The sequence below is a fragment of the Dryobates pubescens genome, chromosome 14, assembly GCF_014839835.1.
Source record: "Dryobates pubescens isolate bDryPub1 chromosome 14, bDryPub1.pri, whole genome shotgun sequence".
Taxonomy (NCBI): Eukaryota; Metazoa; Chordata; class Aves; order Piciformes; family Picidae; genus Dryobates; species Dryobates pubescens.
The window spans coordinates 535354-554797 of NC_071625.1; the positions used below are offsets into that span (position 1 = coordinate 535354).

General features: G+C 39.7%; 1 protein-coding gene across 1 annotated transcript in view; it reads left to right on the forward strand.

Annotated features, from left to right (window-relative positions):
* The window catches only part of ANGPT1 (angiopoietin 1), a 130197-nt gene that overhangs the window by 82581 nt on the left and 28172 nt on the right, over positions 1 to 19444 (forward strand). Inside the window, exons 5-7 of the mRNA XM_009898190.2 lie at positions 2508 to 2635; positions 6444 to 6545; positions 18544 to 18710. Coding sequence (XP_009896492.1) covers positions 2508 to 2635; positions 6444 to 6545; positions 18544 to 18710 — 397 coding nt within the window. The remainder of the gene's footprint in view (positions 1 to 2507; positions 2636 to 6443; positions 6546 to 18543; positions 18711 to 19444) is intronic.

The window sequence follows — 19444 nt, forward strand, 5'->3', positions numbered from 1 at the left end:
TGAGAGGCACCCAGGGCGAGCCACCTTCTCCTGGCTACAGTAGTGCACTGAACAAAACCCACTGCTGCAAATGAAGGGTGCTGAGTTGCTTAGTCTGTAGGAAATTAACACATCTCCTGGCTGTGATCTCTGGTATTTTAGCTGTCTGATACTGAAAGGGAGGGTTGAATGAATTGGACATTGCTCTGAAATTAAACTCTGAAATTAACACCTTCCCTAGTGTATAATGTAAATAATATGAACTTTAGGATATACTTACTATATTTTTCTCTAACTTTCAGTTAAAGAGGGACCAAATTAAAATTTCCTTGATTGACTCTTAGGTAGCTGTTTCCAAGTGGTATTCAGTGTGTCTGTGACAGTTAAACAGAGGTAAGATAATCTCTCTATTGCATATAGATATTAAAATACAGAATACTCCAATATACTTTAAGACCCAAGACAATGAGCACCCTGCCTCTGCATAGCTAGATATGGTTTTTTAGAGAAGGGAGACTGATGTCTGTAATTGAAACAACCACATTAGAGAAACTCAGGCCAGGAAGAGTGGTTCTAATAAACAGCCTTCTGAAATCAATGAGAGGCTTTACTTTAGCTCTTCCAGGCCTGGGCTCCAACCCCAAGTAACTACTCAAGTTGGACTTTGGCCGCTGATGCTAACATAGGAGAGTACCATGAAACCTTTAATTAACACAAACTGTGAAAGCCTCAGTTCTAGATCTTACCTAAAAAAATAGAACCTTTGAGTCGTGTACCTTGCTGAGGATCTCATTCCCTGACACCTCCTGAGGAAACTGCCAGCACTACATTTTCCAAGCATGGCCAGGCTCCACAGGCATTGGTGTCCCAGTTGAAGTCCATATGCAGACATATGAACCAGGTTTTACACTGGCTGATGATGTTGGGTAAAAATAATGAATATGCAGTGAATAAATAGAAAGGGAGAAATGGGTTATGTTTGTTAACATCAAGTTTTAGATGAATAGAACACCTGCAAGGGAGAAGAGAGTACAACATGCATGTAAAATGCTTGCCTAGGCAGCAGGATAGTCTTACAATTCAGGACTGGGTTTCTCATGACTTTCCTATTTTCAGCTTTTCACAAAACCATGGAGGTAAAACATTTACCCTTTCTCTGCTTCAGTTTCTCTACCTGTGAAGGGTACCACTGCCAATTATCTGTCAGGAATTTGCCATCCTAAAATACTGCTCTGAGGTGTTCAAAAAGGAGAGAGTATACCAAGCTACAAGGCTTTGGCGTTACTGAATAGCCTCTTCTGGCCTGGCCAGTCCCATGTGCTGCACGAGGCTGTAGAGCTTTGGCACATTGCTGCTGTTAACCATCACTTATGCTGTGCAGGACACTTCATTGAGAGCAAATAAGACACAGTCCCTTTTGTACCTATAACTCAAACTTTCAAGCCAAAATTGAAATGATATATGTCACCAAATGATGAGTGTGTCTGGAAGACTTAAATATTGTTTCTGTATTGTAGGGATTAATAAAGTGCTGGCCCAGGCCCCACACAGCACTGAAAGACATGTTTAACTCTAAGAATCTGAGTAAACTGCTGGATTTCCATGGGAATACTGATGTGCTTAAAGTATGTGTTGTTGGAATGAAGTCATAGCTTTCAGTATAGTGTGGGGTCATGCTTTAGTTTGGGAAAGTGAAGGAACACTCTCAGATGTTACCTCTACAGAATCTCCTGGTTCTTCAAGACTGAGATCCTCAGATCCTCCTGATTTCTCAGCCCAGATTCATACAAGTGGTCTGTCTGCAATATATAGGATGGAGATCTGCACTGGCATTCTAACATTAATTGTTTTCCTGTCCCAAGCTAAATATCAATTCAATAAATCCTGACTACAAACAACTGATTTCAGTCACATTCATTTTTGTTTTTTGTCCCCCCACTAATTGCATGGAGCTGCTTTTATGCATGTAGATATCAAAAACATTAAATAACTCCCAGAGAAGAAGACCAGCTTAAGCAATCAGCCCCTTTGCCCAAAGTCTTAGGCTGTTCAAAAGACAGTACCTTATGGAGGAAGGGCACAAGCTCTCTCCTCCCAGGGTTTTGCTTTGCTGTCTTAGGTAAACACCTGGCTCAGATCACAACACCAAACAAGTTTTCAACCTCTCTGTGACATTTCTGGGGCATTCTTTGGCAATGTCACAGATACAGCTTGGGTCAGAGGTACACCTGTAGATGCACAAACCTTTGTATTCAGAAGGAATGCACAGTGTTTCCCTTGCTGTAGACAGGATGCTTTGCTTAGCTGTTTGTATCACAACTGATTTCTGCCGGTGCCTCATCTGGCATCTGCCTGAGTTTCACAGTAGTTCTTCCACCAAGTTTACCAAATGCAGCATGTTAAAAACAGTACAGTTAATGCTGTGTGTGCTTCAAAGGGACAGAGTGTACAAAAGTGGACTTCCTTGATGCACAAATGCTTGAAATTGCTGTTGTAACTTACATTATCACTTTTGTTTTGTTTTGTAGTTTTACTAAAGAATGTAAAAAAGGAAGAAGAAAAGCCTTTCAGAGACTGTGCAGATGTATTCCAGTCTGGTTTTAACAAAAGTGGGGTCTACACTATTTACATTAGCAATGTGTCAGATCCTAAAAAGGTAAAGTAAATCCTTGCTTCATTTTCTTGTTTGTTATATTATGATGCTGCTCTGGCCTTAAAGGAGCATTTGGAGCCTTTACTGAAATTCTCACTCTCTAAAATATTATGCTGGTATAGATAACCTGGGCTATAGTCAGGCTTGGAAAAAATACAATAGGGTGAAGAAAATGATAAACTCTGTTTTTCCAGACGTTCTTCTTTCTTGCTGATAGATAATCCTTCCTGGGTTCCAACATACACTCCATAGCTGACTCACTTCCTTGGGAAGATCAATTGAATCAGACAATGTCTGCAAATAAATATGTGATAAAGTTTAGAAGAGGATTGGTAAAGTACAATGAGGAGAAAGGTAATGGGGGAGATTATCTGGTAGGACAGGGAAATAAGTAGCAGAACAAGTGGGTTTTAATTATAATGATTTACCAAAAAATCCTGCTTCTCTTGGGGGGAGCAGGGCAGAGTGGGTTCAGCCATAAAGAAAACAACACTGTTTGAAATAATGAAGCGTGCGTGACCACGCCCTTCTCATAAAACTTCCTTGGGTTATTTTCTGAGGAAAAGGAAACATTAATCTGTAGAGGATTCTGATTTTTTGAAAGGGTTTTTTTCTGCTGAGGTACCTGAGTCTGCCAGAGCCAGGAGAAACGGTGGCTTTCCTTCTCACGGGCTGCCATGGGAAGCATCCCCCAACAAGGCTAAGGGCTGATTACCTGGGAGAGGAATACACAGTGTGTCTAGAAAGTAGGCCGAACAGGAGGGAGGGAACCAGGTCTGTCTGTTGGATTTGTTATTCCAGCAGTAAAATTGTGACCCTGCAAACAGGAAAAGGTCATAACAAATACTACTGGTATTATTGTCTATAGACATTTTTTGCATGACATTAAGATAAGTAAAAGTGATTTCTAACCTGACTTGGGTTTTATTAGAGATCTTTGGAACCCAGTAAATGTAAACATGTTATAGCTTACTATGGAATTAGAATTCATTAAACCTTGAGTGGAATTATGGGCCAAGATCAATATAAGTCTGGTGAATGTGAGTGGGAAAATAACATGATGTAAAAAGCAGAGATACCTTCAAGCATTGCTGATCAGGACAAGCTCTGTAGAAGCTGTTCCCCTTGAAACAGGGATGTAATATCAAACTCCAAACTGTGTGTAGAAATTGGCACCGGCTTATCTTAGTCTTATTACAGTTCATACACCACCCCCAGAAGCTGGGCTGCAATGCAAAGCAATGATTATCTGCAAGCACTGATGCTTCTGGCATATTCACCTTGAACCCACCACCCTGTCTTTCCACTCTATCCCTGTTTACAGACACTGCATTCAATCGATACAAGCAGCATAACTTAGCTGCTATCATTGCATTATTTTTTCTGGGAGGCTTCCTGATTCAGCAATAAATTATTTGTGTGTGTAGGGCATTTCTGCTACCACATGTTTCTGACTTGCCCTAGCAATAGCATAGTAAGAGCTGATCCCAGGCATGTTCATGTTAGTCAAGTGAGGAGTATGATTGCTTTAGCAGATGTTTTTTCAGACATTAAGGTTTCATTAGCAGTCTGCAAGGTAGTGTTGTGCAGAGACAGCTGAACTAATTCCAGCTGAGATAGCTTCAAAATCACATCAATGCAATGTGGTGCCAGGGCTAATTAGCACAAAGGGAGCACCACATGGACACAAGTTAGCTTGCTCTGGGACCCAAGTTCATATCCTGATAGGTACTCCATGGAGACATACCCACTAGTTGCAAGCCAGCTTGGTTATCTGATTTACTAGAATACGATGCACAGCTTTGGCATGCCTTAAGAGGCTTAGAGTATTGCTAACTTCTGTAAGAGCTGCAGCCACTGGCAGCTATCTCATTTATAGTTATTTATGCTTTGGATCACAAAAATATACCTTCATTTCAGTTTATGTATCCCAAGAGACACTAGAATCCCAATTACTAGAATCCCAAATATCCCAACAGAAAATCCCTGTGTTCTGAACACAAATTTAACTGTCAGTCCTAGTTTTCTGCTGGTTTTAGCTTCATATATGGTTGGCCTTGAGATTGTTGCTCCATGCTGACACTGTGGACTAGATTTGTGATGTTTTAGTGTGCATGCACTTAAAACACTGTACGTGGTAACCCCCTCCTTTTGTTTACTTTAAAATTGGGCTTATCTCTCAGTGTTTATTTTGACATTTATAATGATTTAATTAATAAAACTAAAATATCTAAATAATCCTGTATATGTCTTCTAAGAGCTTGAGTGATTTTACCCGTACCTTTAAGGAAGGGCAATAGTGTAATGGTTTGGATGCTCTTTAAATCAGGTTATTTTATTGACAATAAGCTCAGAATTTGGAGATGTATGCAAACTTCAAGTGGCTTTTCTTCATTCTTTTCTTTTCTGGTAGAGGGTTAAATGTCAGAACATGTGAAAAGGTGTTTAATGGCTGAGTGCCTTGACCTTGCCTGGGACAGAAGCCAGTTCAGGACATCTGTTGGCTAGAGCTGTGCACGGTGAACATCTATAATCATCTTGGCACTCCTGTTAATGCAGCAGGTGTTTGCATCCACCACGGAAAGTGCCAGACCACACAGTGCTGGCTAGTGAAAGAATGTGCTGCTGGTCAATCTTTCTTTCACTGGGCTGTTTTCTCTTAATTTCCTATAGTATTCAGAATTATTATTTTTTAAGAGGTATCATATTTTAATATGAAACCTGCGTTATTTCTTTGAGTGTGTCTTTAAGATGTGTAGTCTTAATACTGCTGAGGATTTCGTGCTTCAAAAATTGGCACTGGGTTCATGAGAGCCAGAAATGACTTACGAGGAAAGTAAATACACCAGTTAGAAATTCTTACTGTAAGTCAGACTAAAGGAATTAAATCCTGTAGATAAATGTTTTGCCTCATGGTGTCTTCCCTGAAGGGGGAACAGGGCCAAAATGTTTGTCTAGGAAATTGGGGGATTTCTTGTAGTCACCCTGAGTCAAGTTCCCATCTGCACTGTGTAGCATTCTGGTATCTTCCTATACCTGCACAGGGACTTTCCTTGGCATGCCTGGAGCAAATTAAAACAAAAGCAGTGCTTAATGGATTGGCTCTTGCTGATGGCGATGCCAGATGCCCCTTCAACCTCTTTGCAAATGGACATCTTGCTTAAAAAGAGGGATTGAACTCTTCAAGAGCACAGACCATTGAAATGTGGGATAGCTGCAGTGCCAATATGGCATGGATGAGGAAAATCAGGAAAATTTGCTTGGATGAGTAGCCCTGAGAAACTCAAGTCAGATCCTAAAGACATGTCAAACAAAAGTAGGAACAAAAATGATTGCTGTCACCTGCCATATACCCAACAATGTGAACGGATAGAAAAAGTGTGTATTGTCTTCCCCAGAATTTATCTTGTAGATTTAAATGATCTTCAAGGTCCCTTCCAACCCAAACTGTTGTATGAATCTATGGAAGAGGAAGGGAGTGGTTTCAGGGACACTGAAGAGAAAATAGAAAATTAGAGTGGAGGGAATGTCAGGAGGCAAACAGGGTGCAGAAGAGAGTGATGGGGAGATGCTCTTCGGTATTGTGCTTAAAGAAGAGGAAGCATTACTGTGAGAATCAAGCTGAACATCAGGTTGTAATCAAGAGATTGAGGAGTCCATCGAGGACACCAGGCATGAATCTTTAGGAAAAGAGGCCTCCTCAGTTCCATGATGCATAAATATTTTTCCCCCTAAGATGGCAGAATTCCAACTCAAATTTATTTCATTTGGCTTTGGTGTGTTTTGTTTGTTTGTTTGTTTTATTGCATAGGTCTTCTGCAACATGGAAATTGCTGGAGGAGGATGGACAGTTATACAGCACCGAGAGGATGGGAGCCTGGATTTTCAGAAAAGCTGGAAAGAGTACAAAATGGTAAGCTGGAGATGTGGGATAGCTGTGCACCTCTAGACCTGTTAGAGCTCAAACAATATTTTCTGTTGCTTTACACAGGTAGTTCTTCCTATAGTAACGTGGTATGGCCCTGCAGCCCTGTGTGGGCCACTCTGGGTCATGTCTGCTACTTTCAAAAATCATAACATTATTGCTACTCAATTAGTTGAGTATTTCTGCCCAGGATTCAGGGCTTTCTTTAGGATCAGTTACTGAGATCAAAATGAGGTCAGGGTGAGGCCTATGCACTAAAGAATGTTACAGAAATTTTAACTTGCTGTGGCATTAGAGAGTAAGAGGCATGTGACGGTGCATGGATGTTTGCATCTCAGGGGAACTCCTCCAGAACATGAAGCATCTCAGACAGGAATGAAAAGTTTTACTAGGGTTTATCCCAAGTCATACAACACCTCTGCCAATCAAGCTGATGCACTGGAAGTGTTGATACTCCAAATACAACTGAAAGAAAATAGATAATCTTGCACATTACAGATGATTTCAGCAGGCGTTTTGCCCTTTACCAATGCAGAAAATTTTACTCCAATCTAAATAACTTCTGAGGTTTCTTCATTTGCTGCCTGATCAGACTTTCTGATGCAGCTCCTTTCCCTGAGTTCCTGAGGGTGGGTCTAGATTTCAGTGATATTCCCAGTGAAGTTTTCAGAACTGTCCTATCAGCCTGGAAAAGCGTTTTTTCCAAGGTTTTTCCAAAAGCACTAAGTGAAGCCAACATTTACAATGTACTAAAGTAAAAGGGAGTGCTGCTGCAAACCTTACTGTTTCAGAATTTAAGGAAGCTTTCTTGCCAATACCTTTATCTTAGTTCACAATATAAATTAGGGAGGTAAAAAATAATCAGACCTCTGCCACTGTGGATAAGCAGAACCAGTTTCATAGTTCAGATGGAGTAAAAATTGCATTAAATGGACAAAGTAAAAATTTTGAATAGATTTGCAACATTGGAAATCTCCTTTTAGAATTCATAAAGTTTTGATTTAGCAGAAAACTGGAAAACCATTTTGCCTTCCTTTGGTTCAAAGTCGAGTAAAGTATTAACCATCAATTGATTGGGGGGGGGGGACCCACAACGTGAAGATTCTGCTGGCTCTGCTGATGAGGAAAGTACAATTTGTAGGTGCAACCTAAGTAATCCTCTCCACATGGCTGTTGTAATTCATACATACTGTAGGAATTACTGAGCTGTGCTCTGTTTGTTACAGTTTTGCTTAGGCCATCTAATAAATTCAGCCTTTCTTATTAAAGTTTTCCCATGTGGGCTTTTTTTGTATCTATCCCTTCAGTGATTCAAACATTTGCCTCAAATTTTCCCCTAGAAGAGTGTGAGGCTGCCCAGGATTAGATGCTGGGATCATGTTGGTTTTGTCTAGTTCAAGCAGTCTGAATTAAATTTGCTTCTCTTCAGCAATACCTTTTATTCCTAGCTTTTGTTTTTACCAAATAAAAAGGATCTGGTTTGGACTTTTGCTGATAGCTACCCTATAAGTCAGTCATGCAAAAGATGGGCTGCAGACTTGTCTCTGCTTCTGTGAACCATCTCTCCCAGGTAACCAGCTTAGGCCCCTCTCTGTGATTTTTTTTATCCCCAGATGTTGAGTGAAGGATGGTGGTGGATGCAAGAATGACCACTGTGGGTTACTGGAATATGTTCCAGTGTCTGAGCTTCAATATAATGGCACCACTGACCTAGTTGCTTCCTAATGTAAACTGGGCAGTGTTGTGGGAGAGCACAGTGGTAATTTGCTTTACTTGGGGTGGTTGAACTTCTTGCATGTATTCTCAGCCCATAGTTCAGATAGAGCTTTCCAGTTTTTCTAAGCTGTTCTTGTTATGCTTATATCTCACTGGGGCCTCAAATCTAACAGCAATAAACATTATCTTAATAATAACAGCAATAAGAAGTCTCTGGAGCATCTTTTCATTTTGGTGCATTTGGTTCTTACTGAAAAAGAATCTGGCAAACTGATAAATGGGTTCAGTTATAAGCAAGTACTGGTTGCAGCTTCTAAGCTGGACGTAGGCTCAAGACACTGACCTGCTAGCACCCTCAAAGGTTATTGGGTCTTGCATTTTTAGGAAGTCTTTGCACATATCCTTGTACTTGAAGCTAAGCTGAGATCCATACAGCAGGTCACTTGGAAAGGGTGTGCATGAATATTGCATGCAAAAGTGAGTGACAGCACCGCTGCATTACAGGAGTCACCTGGAAAGAACGAGGCCATCACTGGCTTTGATTCAGTTTCTGACTGTTCTGCAGGACTGGTTATGCCATCTTCTCTCATGGTGGCCTATGTGCACTTACCAATGCTGTTTAGCTCTGCCATTAGAGTTGTGCCATGCAGTGCAATTTGTGCCTTTGCTTCTAGGAGCTCATTGGTGGCTATGAAATCTCTTGGGTGATTTCAGTTGTGTACATTCAGTGCCAGCAGGAAGAAATTCAGAAGAAACTCTTTTGAGTTCATCCTTTTTTTATCAGAATCTACAGCACCTGTTCTTTGATGGATTTGAAAGCAGAGCAATATGTAGTTTCTGCAACAACAGCAGCTAAGATCTCCCTGAAGCAGGTCTCAAACCTTTTTTTAAAAATTGATTTTTTATTGTTATTTTAATTTCTTTGCCTGAGGAGGGAATGTAAAACATAATTAGAGTTCTGATTTCTATGAGAATAAAAAACAATTGCTTACTGTGTGCAAACCTGAGCTGCTTTCAGAAGAGGGGTTCCCACAAGTTTACCTCCTAAGCCACGGTTTCTGGCATTCATTAGGCTGTCATTAGCAATAATCAAATCCAAACAACTTCTTAGCTCATGTGCTAACTTGGCTATCAAGAGTCCTGACTCAATTTCCCATTTTTCAGTTCTTGGATGAATGCACCTTTCCCACTTACTGTCTCCATTCTTGCCAAATTAGGTGACAGAATATTGGATTCCCTATTCTACAGCCTTTTAGCACGTCTACTTCAATAATTCCCATGATTTTCACAGAAGTTATTTCACACTGAATAGTCCAACATCCATTATCAGTTTCCTACAGGGGCTTCCTCAGACCTTTAATATTATTTTCTTGCTTTCTGTCACTGGAGAAGGACTCCCAATAAACATTTCACATTGCGTGCCTTGGCCAGCCCACCACAATCCTTTTCCTAGCCAGCTGTTTTAACCCTCTGTGGCAGTCTTAGATTGTACTGCATGCCTTCATTGCTACAGTATGTCTATTTTCCCTTCTCTGATGAAAGAAAGCTATCAGGGTTCTTAATAGAGCCATGAGCTAGATCAGAATCACTTGTCCATGCTACACTCACAGCTGAATTTCTACATTTTATGGCAACCACCTCCTGTCTGCCTGACCAGCTGGTTTTTCTTTTGGTTTCTTGAGGCAAGAATGATGTTCATCAATAAATTCCAGCCCCCTAACCCCCCATCTCATATTCCTAATTAACATCTAGGGGTCCAACATCAGTTCAGTGCCTAAACCAAGTCTGCTGCTAGCTTGTCCCAGAAGTCATCATTAGCAGTTGTATGTGCTACAAACCTACTTTCTTTTCTGCTGGGGTTTTCTTCTTTTTCTTTTCTCTTTAGACCTGTTGGGACAAACTGAAGGTTAGCTTCATGGTACCAATATGGTATGATGTCAGATCAGGATAATTTATGCTCTTTCATGGCTGAAGTTCTGCAGCACACTGAGAGCCAGACCACTGAGATGGTTAGCAAAACTTTCTCTGGAAGCATTTCTGACTTTCTTCTGAGCCCTAGTAAATTTTACCTGGTGACACACGTCTTCTGCTTTCCTAAAAGACAGCTGAACACCTCTTCAGACTGTAAGTCTGTGATTTGCTTCTAGGCATAATAGTTTTTACCTTTTTTGGTATGCTTCCTACAGCCCACTTCTCTGAGTAAGCTCTAGTTTGTGCACAGGTCCCACCACTTCCTGGAAGACTTCTAGTCTGTGACAGTCAGGCTGCGGTTGCCTCATGCTCTCACCTCATCAATCCTTACAAGCCCTACAGACTGCAAGCTGCTTATTTATGGGTCTAGACCTACCTGAATTATTCATAACAAGTGCTACCATTCCAAGAGAGATTTTACTTCTTAGTACAGTCTTTTGCTTCATTCTGAAAACTTCCAGATGTTACTTATGTTTAATTGTTATTTCCAGAATGTCCAGCTCCTGTTTCAGAATTGTGGTCTCCTAATTCCTTTTATGGCCTCCATCTGGTTTAAGTCTTATTTTAATTTCTCTTGTGAAAGTTTCAGTTCCACTTTTCAATTAGGTTTTTATTTTTTTTTGCCCACCTTTTCTGTCTCTAAGGATTGCTTCATTAGCAATACTTACATGCTCTTTTTCTCTTTTTCAGACCACGTCCTTAACACAATTGATGTTGTGTTTGACATAGGCAAAGAGGCAAAACCTCAAACTGCTCTGCTGTTCCCTTTTGGAGCATTTATTGATGAGGCATATTTTATCTGTTGTGGTTTCATCTGGTTTTTCCCCCCAAATGCTTGAAGAATCTAACTACTGCATCTCAGATCCCCTACTCCTTCCAGTAAGATTACTGTGTTCATCACTTCCATTTCCAGGCGAGAGGCACATTTTACAATTGTACAAACTTCAGGGTTTTTTTTCTCCACTTTTATAGTTGCAAACAACTTCAGATGTGATTTATTTTTCAAAACAGAAATTACATAAACCTTATGGCTTGGCTGAGGAGAATGGGCTTGAAAGAGCATTTGGATTTGAATGCTCAGATTGTGGAAAGGATGTCTTTCACAATTCTCAATTTCATTAAATCTAGCTATTCTGAATGAATTTTAAACCCTCTTTTTTTGGTTTCATGAGAGTGAAGAGGTTAATACATTTCATTACAGTGTCAGCACGGTCCTTCTGGCACACATGAGGGACCTGAGGACAGGATGAACTTGTCAGAAAGGGAAAGACTAGGGAAGGCATATCCCTGGAGAAGACAGAAGGCGTGTTGTTTGTATACCGTCAGCAATCAAGACAGGTGATGCATGAACAGGCTTAAGAGAGAACTGTTAGTACAAGGGGATGGAAAAGGCACTCCTCAGATATGAACACTTTTGTAACACACAGTCACAAATACATTTCTTATGATAGTGCACTTCAGAGTTATAAATCATTTAGTTCAAGAGACTGGGATAGATGACATGTAAGCAATTTGTTTCTTTAAAATATTTACTGAGTATTTTGGGTGTACGGAAATGATTTCTGGGGAGTGGAATGCGTATTGAGATACTGTGTGAGTAACTTCTTTCATGGAGACTCACCCTTCCATGATAAAGAATGACACGCTCCTTCAATACAGAATCACTTCTGACTGCAACTGTGACTCAGATAACACTCACTTTCATCAGTCTTATAAAGGGAGACAGCATGTCCTCTGCTTTTCCTGAGCTCTAAATCCAGCACGGTCAGTGGAGACAGGCACGATAGCAAAGTGGTGAGAAACCATATTCAGTGTTATGGAAATGTGGTCATGGCACTATTCTGGTCCTCGCCAAGCCTTACTCTACAGTATACATTTCAACAGCATCATCTAAGGGAACAAGGATGAAACAGTATTTGCATCAGAAGGCTTTGGAGAACTAGACTGAACACTAGGGAAAATGTTGCCACACAGGGAAATGTCTTATTTATTTGGGGGAATAGTTTTGGGTGCAAAATTAAGCACAATTTTGTGTTAAAGTACAGTTGAGTTTTAAAGTGTTGGACTCAGCATAGTCTTCTCTATGCAAATGTTACTGGGCAACATCAGTTCCAAGCGTTGCGTTGAGACATGGCTATGTATTTGTGCCTTCTCTGCCACCAGTGCTCCAGCTGAACACCATTAGTGGGTACTGATATGACTAGTAGGGTCTTCCAAAGGCTGTTAATAAGGTATTCCTTACATGCAAAACTTAATCAATTTGATGTAATGATAGCATGATTCAGCCTAACTATGCTAACAGCCTGTAGCAGAGCACCATGAGAGAGACTGATGTTATTAAAAAAGATGGAAATGCTGTTTTACAAGAGCCAGGTGACATTTTGAGACCTGAACACTCAGTAGAACTGTAGCAGAGTTCCTGTCAAACGAGAGTTGTGTGCTCCCATCATGGAACACCCTTCTCTTCAGGGAGGAGCATCTCCTGCCTCATCTGTTCCCTTTGGGCCTCACTGGAGCAGACCTTTGCTTTGGGATTCATGTCTGAAATTAGCATTATGATTATTTGACTCTAGTGCCAGTCATCTTCTATTCTTATTCAGCCCAAGCACAAGAGAAAAGAGCAACCAGTGAGTTTGATGCTTGGATTATTTAGACAGATTATAGGACTGAAATTCAAGTCCCTACTCAAACTCATAGTCAGGTCCTGTGACTGTTGGTCTGGTACCCTCTATGCCCCTAGTAATTTGTGTCTTTGCTGTTTGGGATGAATCAGTATCTTTTGTAAGGAAAACTAAGTCCTACTTCCAAAATGTCTTTCTTTTTGGAGGTAGGATTTAATTCTCTTTTCAAGAGACACTGAGGTAAAATGCTTTTTAGATTCTGAATGTTTATCCATTAACCATGCAGTTAATTTCTTTGCAAAGAACAAATTAGGAAGCTCTCTTAACCTCCCATTAATCTATCTTAGAGTACAAAAGCAGAGTTTTCTTTTCTTAAAACTAACCCATCTCCTTTGGATGCACTTAACTAGGAGCAGTACTAAGTTTCTGTCTATTCCCAGGATCCATTTGATCCAGAGTGAGGAAGTTGGTTTCAGTGACATCTTCTCAACGTAATTTGCGTCATTAGTAAAAGCTCTCCTGTGTTAAAGAGTAAGGAAGTTAGACTGAAATCCAGGCCTGAGGAAGATGCACTGGCAGTGGTGTATAGGTCACTGTCTAGCCAAGGGTCACACTTGTGTAGTGCTTGTACCTCATACCCAGATTCTGCCGCTGTGATTCTTCCTCATGCTTGGATGCTTGGTTGTATGGTTTAGTTGATTGGGTAGTGCTGGATGATAGGTTGGACATGATGATCTCGAAGGTCTCTTCCAACCTTGTTAATTCTATTCTATTCTATTCTATTCTATTCTATTCTATTCTATTCTATTCTATTCTATTCTATTCTATTCTATTCTATTCATCAGGTAGTCTTCTGCTACTGATGCTGTGCATGTTTTAGAAGGAGAAAGTGAACCTAACCTCTGCATACCTACTGCTCTGTTTGGTCTAGAATGAAGTGCAACAGCTCAGGTTGGACTCGGTGATCTTTGAGGTCTCTTCCAACCTTTGTGACACTGTGATAGGATATGAGCAAGCATTGGAGACACTTTCAGAACTTGAAATGATTATCAGATATTTAATCCTGTATTGAAACAGAGGCAGAACATGCCTGACTTCAAGCCAAACATAGTTTTAAAACTTGCCACCAATTACATGCTAGTGTTTCATAGAAATTATTTTGAATAGTTACCATTATTTTCCCATATTCTTTTCAGTTAACATTATTTAACATCTTTGCTCTCTGAGGAAACTGAAGTCATTTCTACAGACCACACTGTTACTTCAGATAAATGAATAATCCAATATGATGGAAATGAAGAGGTGTAGTGACCTTTGTAGAAATCACCTTAAACAACACTTGTCCCACGGTGTCAGATAAGGCAAAAGTTGCTGGATGTTCTTTATGGCTTCTGGGAAGAAACTGCTGCTGTAAACCTCTGAATTATTGTCTGTTCCATACAGTGAATTGTCTGACAGGAGATGAACCAATAGGATATATTAACTGTGTCTGCTTTCATTTTTGTTTTGTCTATAAAAAGTCAAAGCTTCCTGTGAGCATTATCAGACAAAATAAATAAAGTAAGAGAGATAATTGTTTAATGAACTTAGAGTAACATGATTCAAGCAGAATATCCCCACAGATTTTGCCAAAGCTAATAACATTCTTTTGCACCCTACTTATTATTTTTGAATAAGTATCAGCTTTGTAAATTCTTAAGGTCATTTTTAAAACCAGTATCGAGTTCCTGTTCTTTGTACTGATGACTATTTTAGTAGTTTTGACTCTGTTAGTCACCATGCACTTGGAAATGAGCTGATGTGGAGCCTGGATGTCATCTAGAGTAAATATTATACAATCATGTACTTCTGTCTGTGATTCCTGGTTCTAAGTACTTTAAGGTGCACAAAAGAACAACAAATTACTACCTATATATTCTTTTATGTAGCAGTTAGGCACAGTGTCAGAATTTACACAATTTACTATATGGTTATAGACACAAAGAAACAGAAAACTCCTCTGCTCCATCCTAGTACATAAGCAGGATTAAAAGTGTCAGGAAAGTTCTATGTTGAGCCAAGTGTTACAATGTCTACAAGGGCAATCAGTTCTAAGTGCAGTACAAAGCATCACTAGATGGTTCCTTTTTAAAGACCCTGTTTTATTAATTGGTTGTGAAATGTGCGTCTTTTTATCTGACTTCTTTCAGATCAAACTTTGCAAAGATATGATCCGGTAAAAATACAGAAATACAAATATATCCCTTTAGTGAATAACATGATAGAAAATACTAACCTGTGGTAGGTCAGTGCACAGATTTGTGTATCCTTTCTGTGGCTAATAGTGGACAAATGTAAAAGCATGTTCTAACAGTGCAAGCACATTCCCCTGCTCTGTTCTCCCAGCTTCCACAGAGTGCTAGTGAGGAAAATACAGAACTTTGAGAACTATTGGAAGTGTTTGAGCTTTCCTATTTCATTGAACACTCTCTGGGGAATTTAAACTCTGTGGTTTGCCAATCATCTCAAAACACGATGCTAATTTGAAGGGTAAAGCAAAATTAATAGGTTTGGAATAAAATACAAAGCCTAAAGAGCTGTTGTCTCTACTTGGAAACACGTAATGAACAAAATGCAAGCAGCTAATGATGATATCCTGTCTCTTAGTTATTTAAAATGCAGTTTTGGAACAGTGATTATGACCCACTGGGTTTCAGAGGGACTTAAAATGCAGTAAAACACAGATACATGGAATATACATAGAATAAACGAGGTTGGAAGAGACCTTCAAGATCATCGCATCCATTCATGAAGTACAGATGTTCCTTTTCCTAGCAGACTGATAGTTGAGGATGACTTGGATCACCTCATGTACTTCTTAAAGTACAAAACTTTGACACAAATAATTCTGAAAGTATTTGTTACAGCAATATCAGTGCAAAAATCCCCAATGAGTAAGTTGACAGAGTGTGTATGTACTGGGAAACAAACAGCAGTGGGTCTGGAATAAGTGACTCTTAAGTTGTAAGATTTAGTACTGTTCCCTAAAGCATTCTCAAAACCAAACTCCTTGCCCATAGAAGAGGACAAGCATAGTCTGGGGCATCTTTACACTTGGGACCTCACAGGTTTGAGCAGCAGTATAAACATAATTCATTAACTAACATGCTTGGGTTTCATTACTGAAGTTTCTTTACTGAACAATTACCAAATTGTCTCATGAGCAGCAAAATTAATAGTTTTCTTTTCTCTGGACTTTTGTCTTGTGTCCCCCATAGAAGCCTCATTCTCATTCCTAGGAATCTCCTGAATCCCTATTGTTTTCTAAGATTCTCTGCAGAGATACTTTGAATTCCCCTTTTACATCTCTCAACTCTCTCCCAGCTGTCTGAGGGTCCTCTGAGGCATGGGAATAGGTTGCCCAGGGAGGTGGTGGAGTCACCATCCCTGGTGGTGTTCAAGAAAATGTGTGTACGTAGCACTTCAGCTATGGTGATGTTAGGTTGACTCAGTGCTCTTAGAGGTCTTTTCCAAATGAAACAATGCTCTGACTCTATGATAAAATTCTGAAAAGTACTTTGAAGGCTAAAGATCTTAAAGGGAATTCAGAAGAACCTAAAACAATTATTTTCTTTTGCCAGCCACAGGGTATGGAATGGAAACAAAAAGCTAAAGCATGTAGTCAGGGTTGTTTTTTATTGACTAATAATACGTCATCCTCTTCTGCACTCCAAAGCCTGTGCATTTTGTTAAAGTAGTAGTGCTCTCATAGCAAGAACAGGCTAAGTAAAACACAAATAAGGAAAGCTGTGCAGTTATTGTCTGCCAAAGTATCTGGAAAAACTAGCCAGCACGCAAGCCTACCTTCAGGCCTGAAATGAGGCAGCAAACTGCAGACTAAATACAGGTTGGAAACAGTTGAGCTTGGCATAATGAAATTATTCTTGAAGAAATTGTTCCCAAGTCTGTGCTTAACAGAAACCTACTGCTTCTCTCTGCTTTAGATCTGGGAAAGCTTCGAGTGCCTGTTAGTTTGTTTATTCCTTTTCCCAATCATGTTATGTGTTTAATAAAATACACTACTTCTCCTTAGGAACATTCCTTCCTTCAGAGCTATGTTTTACATTCCGCTTGCTTTTCTTTTCATAAGAGCAAGGATTCTGCTTGAAAGGAAGTTACTCCTGACAAGAAAAAAAAAGAAAACAGCCCCCCAAAAATCATTCTTTGTCTACACATTTCTAATCTAGGTTTCAGTACTGTAGCTCCTTATAGTAGGATTTAGGCTTTTTGTAACTAATGTGGTGCTTTTCTCATAATTTTTTATATTCCTTCTGTTCCCTTTTGCTGCAGCTTCATTTCCTCTGGTCAGCAGAGCAAACCACTTAGTGACAGATTTTCATCTCAGTGCAATAACATATGTGAAAAGGGAAAAGGAAGTGTAAATGTGAAGAAGAAAAATTGTTATTATTTCAGAATAATTATATATGGTGTCCAGAGTTTATATAGAACACATGTGGGAACACATAATGTCAGAAAAGCCACATGTATTACACCCTGGACAGACCGTAATCTAAATACGATAAGACAAATATAATTCAAGAGAGCCACAGTTCAAAGGGGACCCCTTTAGCTTGCCAGCACTGGGAAAAAGGGAGAAAGGGTTTCCTGAAAAATCTTCTTTTAAAGGGAGACAGCTGATAAGAACAATAATGTATCCTCTGTGGATTAGAAACCGTGTAGTCTGCAAAGAAACATGCTGTGACTGATGTGTGAACACCTATGCTGCAGCTTCTGACTTCTGGATTACAGGCAGCAAACAGTGTGTTAGGTAGTCATGCAGAGCCTATTTCCCCTTCCTCTGAGGCAAGTGGCAATGACCAGTGGTGAAAGAGGTTGTCAGAGAGAAACTACTGACTGTTTTGGTATGATACTGTCACAGCTGGTAGAACAGGAAAGGATGTGACAGTCATAGGGCAGAGAGGCAAGTCAAGGAGATGGGGAGCGTCAAAGCATGTATAGATATCTTATTTCACCTTAGAAGGGAGAGAAAAAACATTACTTTCTGGTAGCCAACATGAGCTTTAGCAGACCAAGAATATCATAAATGGATGTTATTGCTGAGGATCACTCACAGGCACTCTCCTGCCCAGCAGGTTCAATATACAGAAATGGATTTTTAAAAGCTCACCTCCCTCCTTCAGTTACAGCAGACACTCAACAGCAGAGGAGTGATCCATTCTCTTTAGACTTTAAGACATGAGCTATCAGCTATGGCTAACTTGAACTCAGTGTGTTATCTAGGCGAATTTGAACTCTTTATCCCTTTAAGGTACGTAGCAGAATTTTGGTTTTACTTGATTGTCTTAATAGTTTAACATCCTGTGAAATGTATTATAGACTATGCCAAGCATTGCCATTGAAGGGTGTGCAAATATGACAGCATGATATTCATATCTCACAACTGGAGAGATTTTCAACTGATAACCTCAACTGCCTCTTCAAATTCCACTTGAACTGCATGAAACTCCTCCATGGCAGGCATTAGCAGACTTGTGTTGCAGACAGCCCAACTGGAGCACAGAAAGCACTGACCTCTAGTTAGAATGTATAGGTGAAATAGAACGATGGCTTTATTGTTGTGTGAACGTTCTTCCAGTTACAATAATTGCATCTAGTTATTTTGCCAACTTTCTTTCTAGGGTTTTGGTAGCCCATCAGGTGAACACTGGCTGGGAAATGAATTTATCTTTGCAATAACAAGTCAGAGGCAATATTCTCTAAGAATTGAATTAATGGACTGGGAAGGAAACCGAGCGTATTCACAGTATGACAGATTTCACATAGGAAATGAAAAGCAGAACTACAGGTAAGAGTCTATGGAAATACTTTTGATCTGCTGAGTGATAAATATTGTTCATTGTTTGCCTGCTAAGTATGAGAAAGGGCAATAATATGCTACTGATTTTCATTGTAAGTGAATAAAGGGGGTAAAAATAAAACTTAAGTCTGTTTTCTCAGGGGTGGAACATTAGAGTAGACCTAACATACCTGAGAACAAGGGTGATCTATTAGTCATGCTGGCTGGTAGAGCTGCTAAACGCTGTGTCACTCTTAGCATATTGGAAACCATCAGAACTTAAAAATGACTGACTAGAAAGAGAGATGGATTTTTCATTACAACTTGAAGGATTTCTACCTCAGAAGCATGAAACTGAAACAAGGGACAGGGGAAGACCAAAAATGCTGTTAAAACATTTGGTATTTCCAAACTAAAAATTCAGAGTAAATAAAGAGTAATAGCAGCATGCTGGATCCTATTGTGAGGAGATAAAACAGTGTCAAGTACTGAATTGCCCTGATTTAGCCACAACAGCAGCATGCCATATACTATAGCTCATATAAAACATAGGAAATTGAAACTTTTTCCCATAATAATTTTTCTCCTTTCTTTTTAAAATTTTTTTTATTATTTTTAAGATAAAAAGGTAGGACATTTAAATCTCTAATCACCATTTCTTCCAGCCTTGCTATGCTTGGTCGTGCTCATGACATCCCAGATTTGGGAATCTGGAGCACCTATCCTGAAATGCTTTCAGGCAA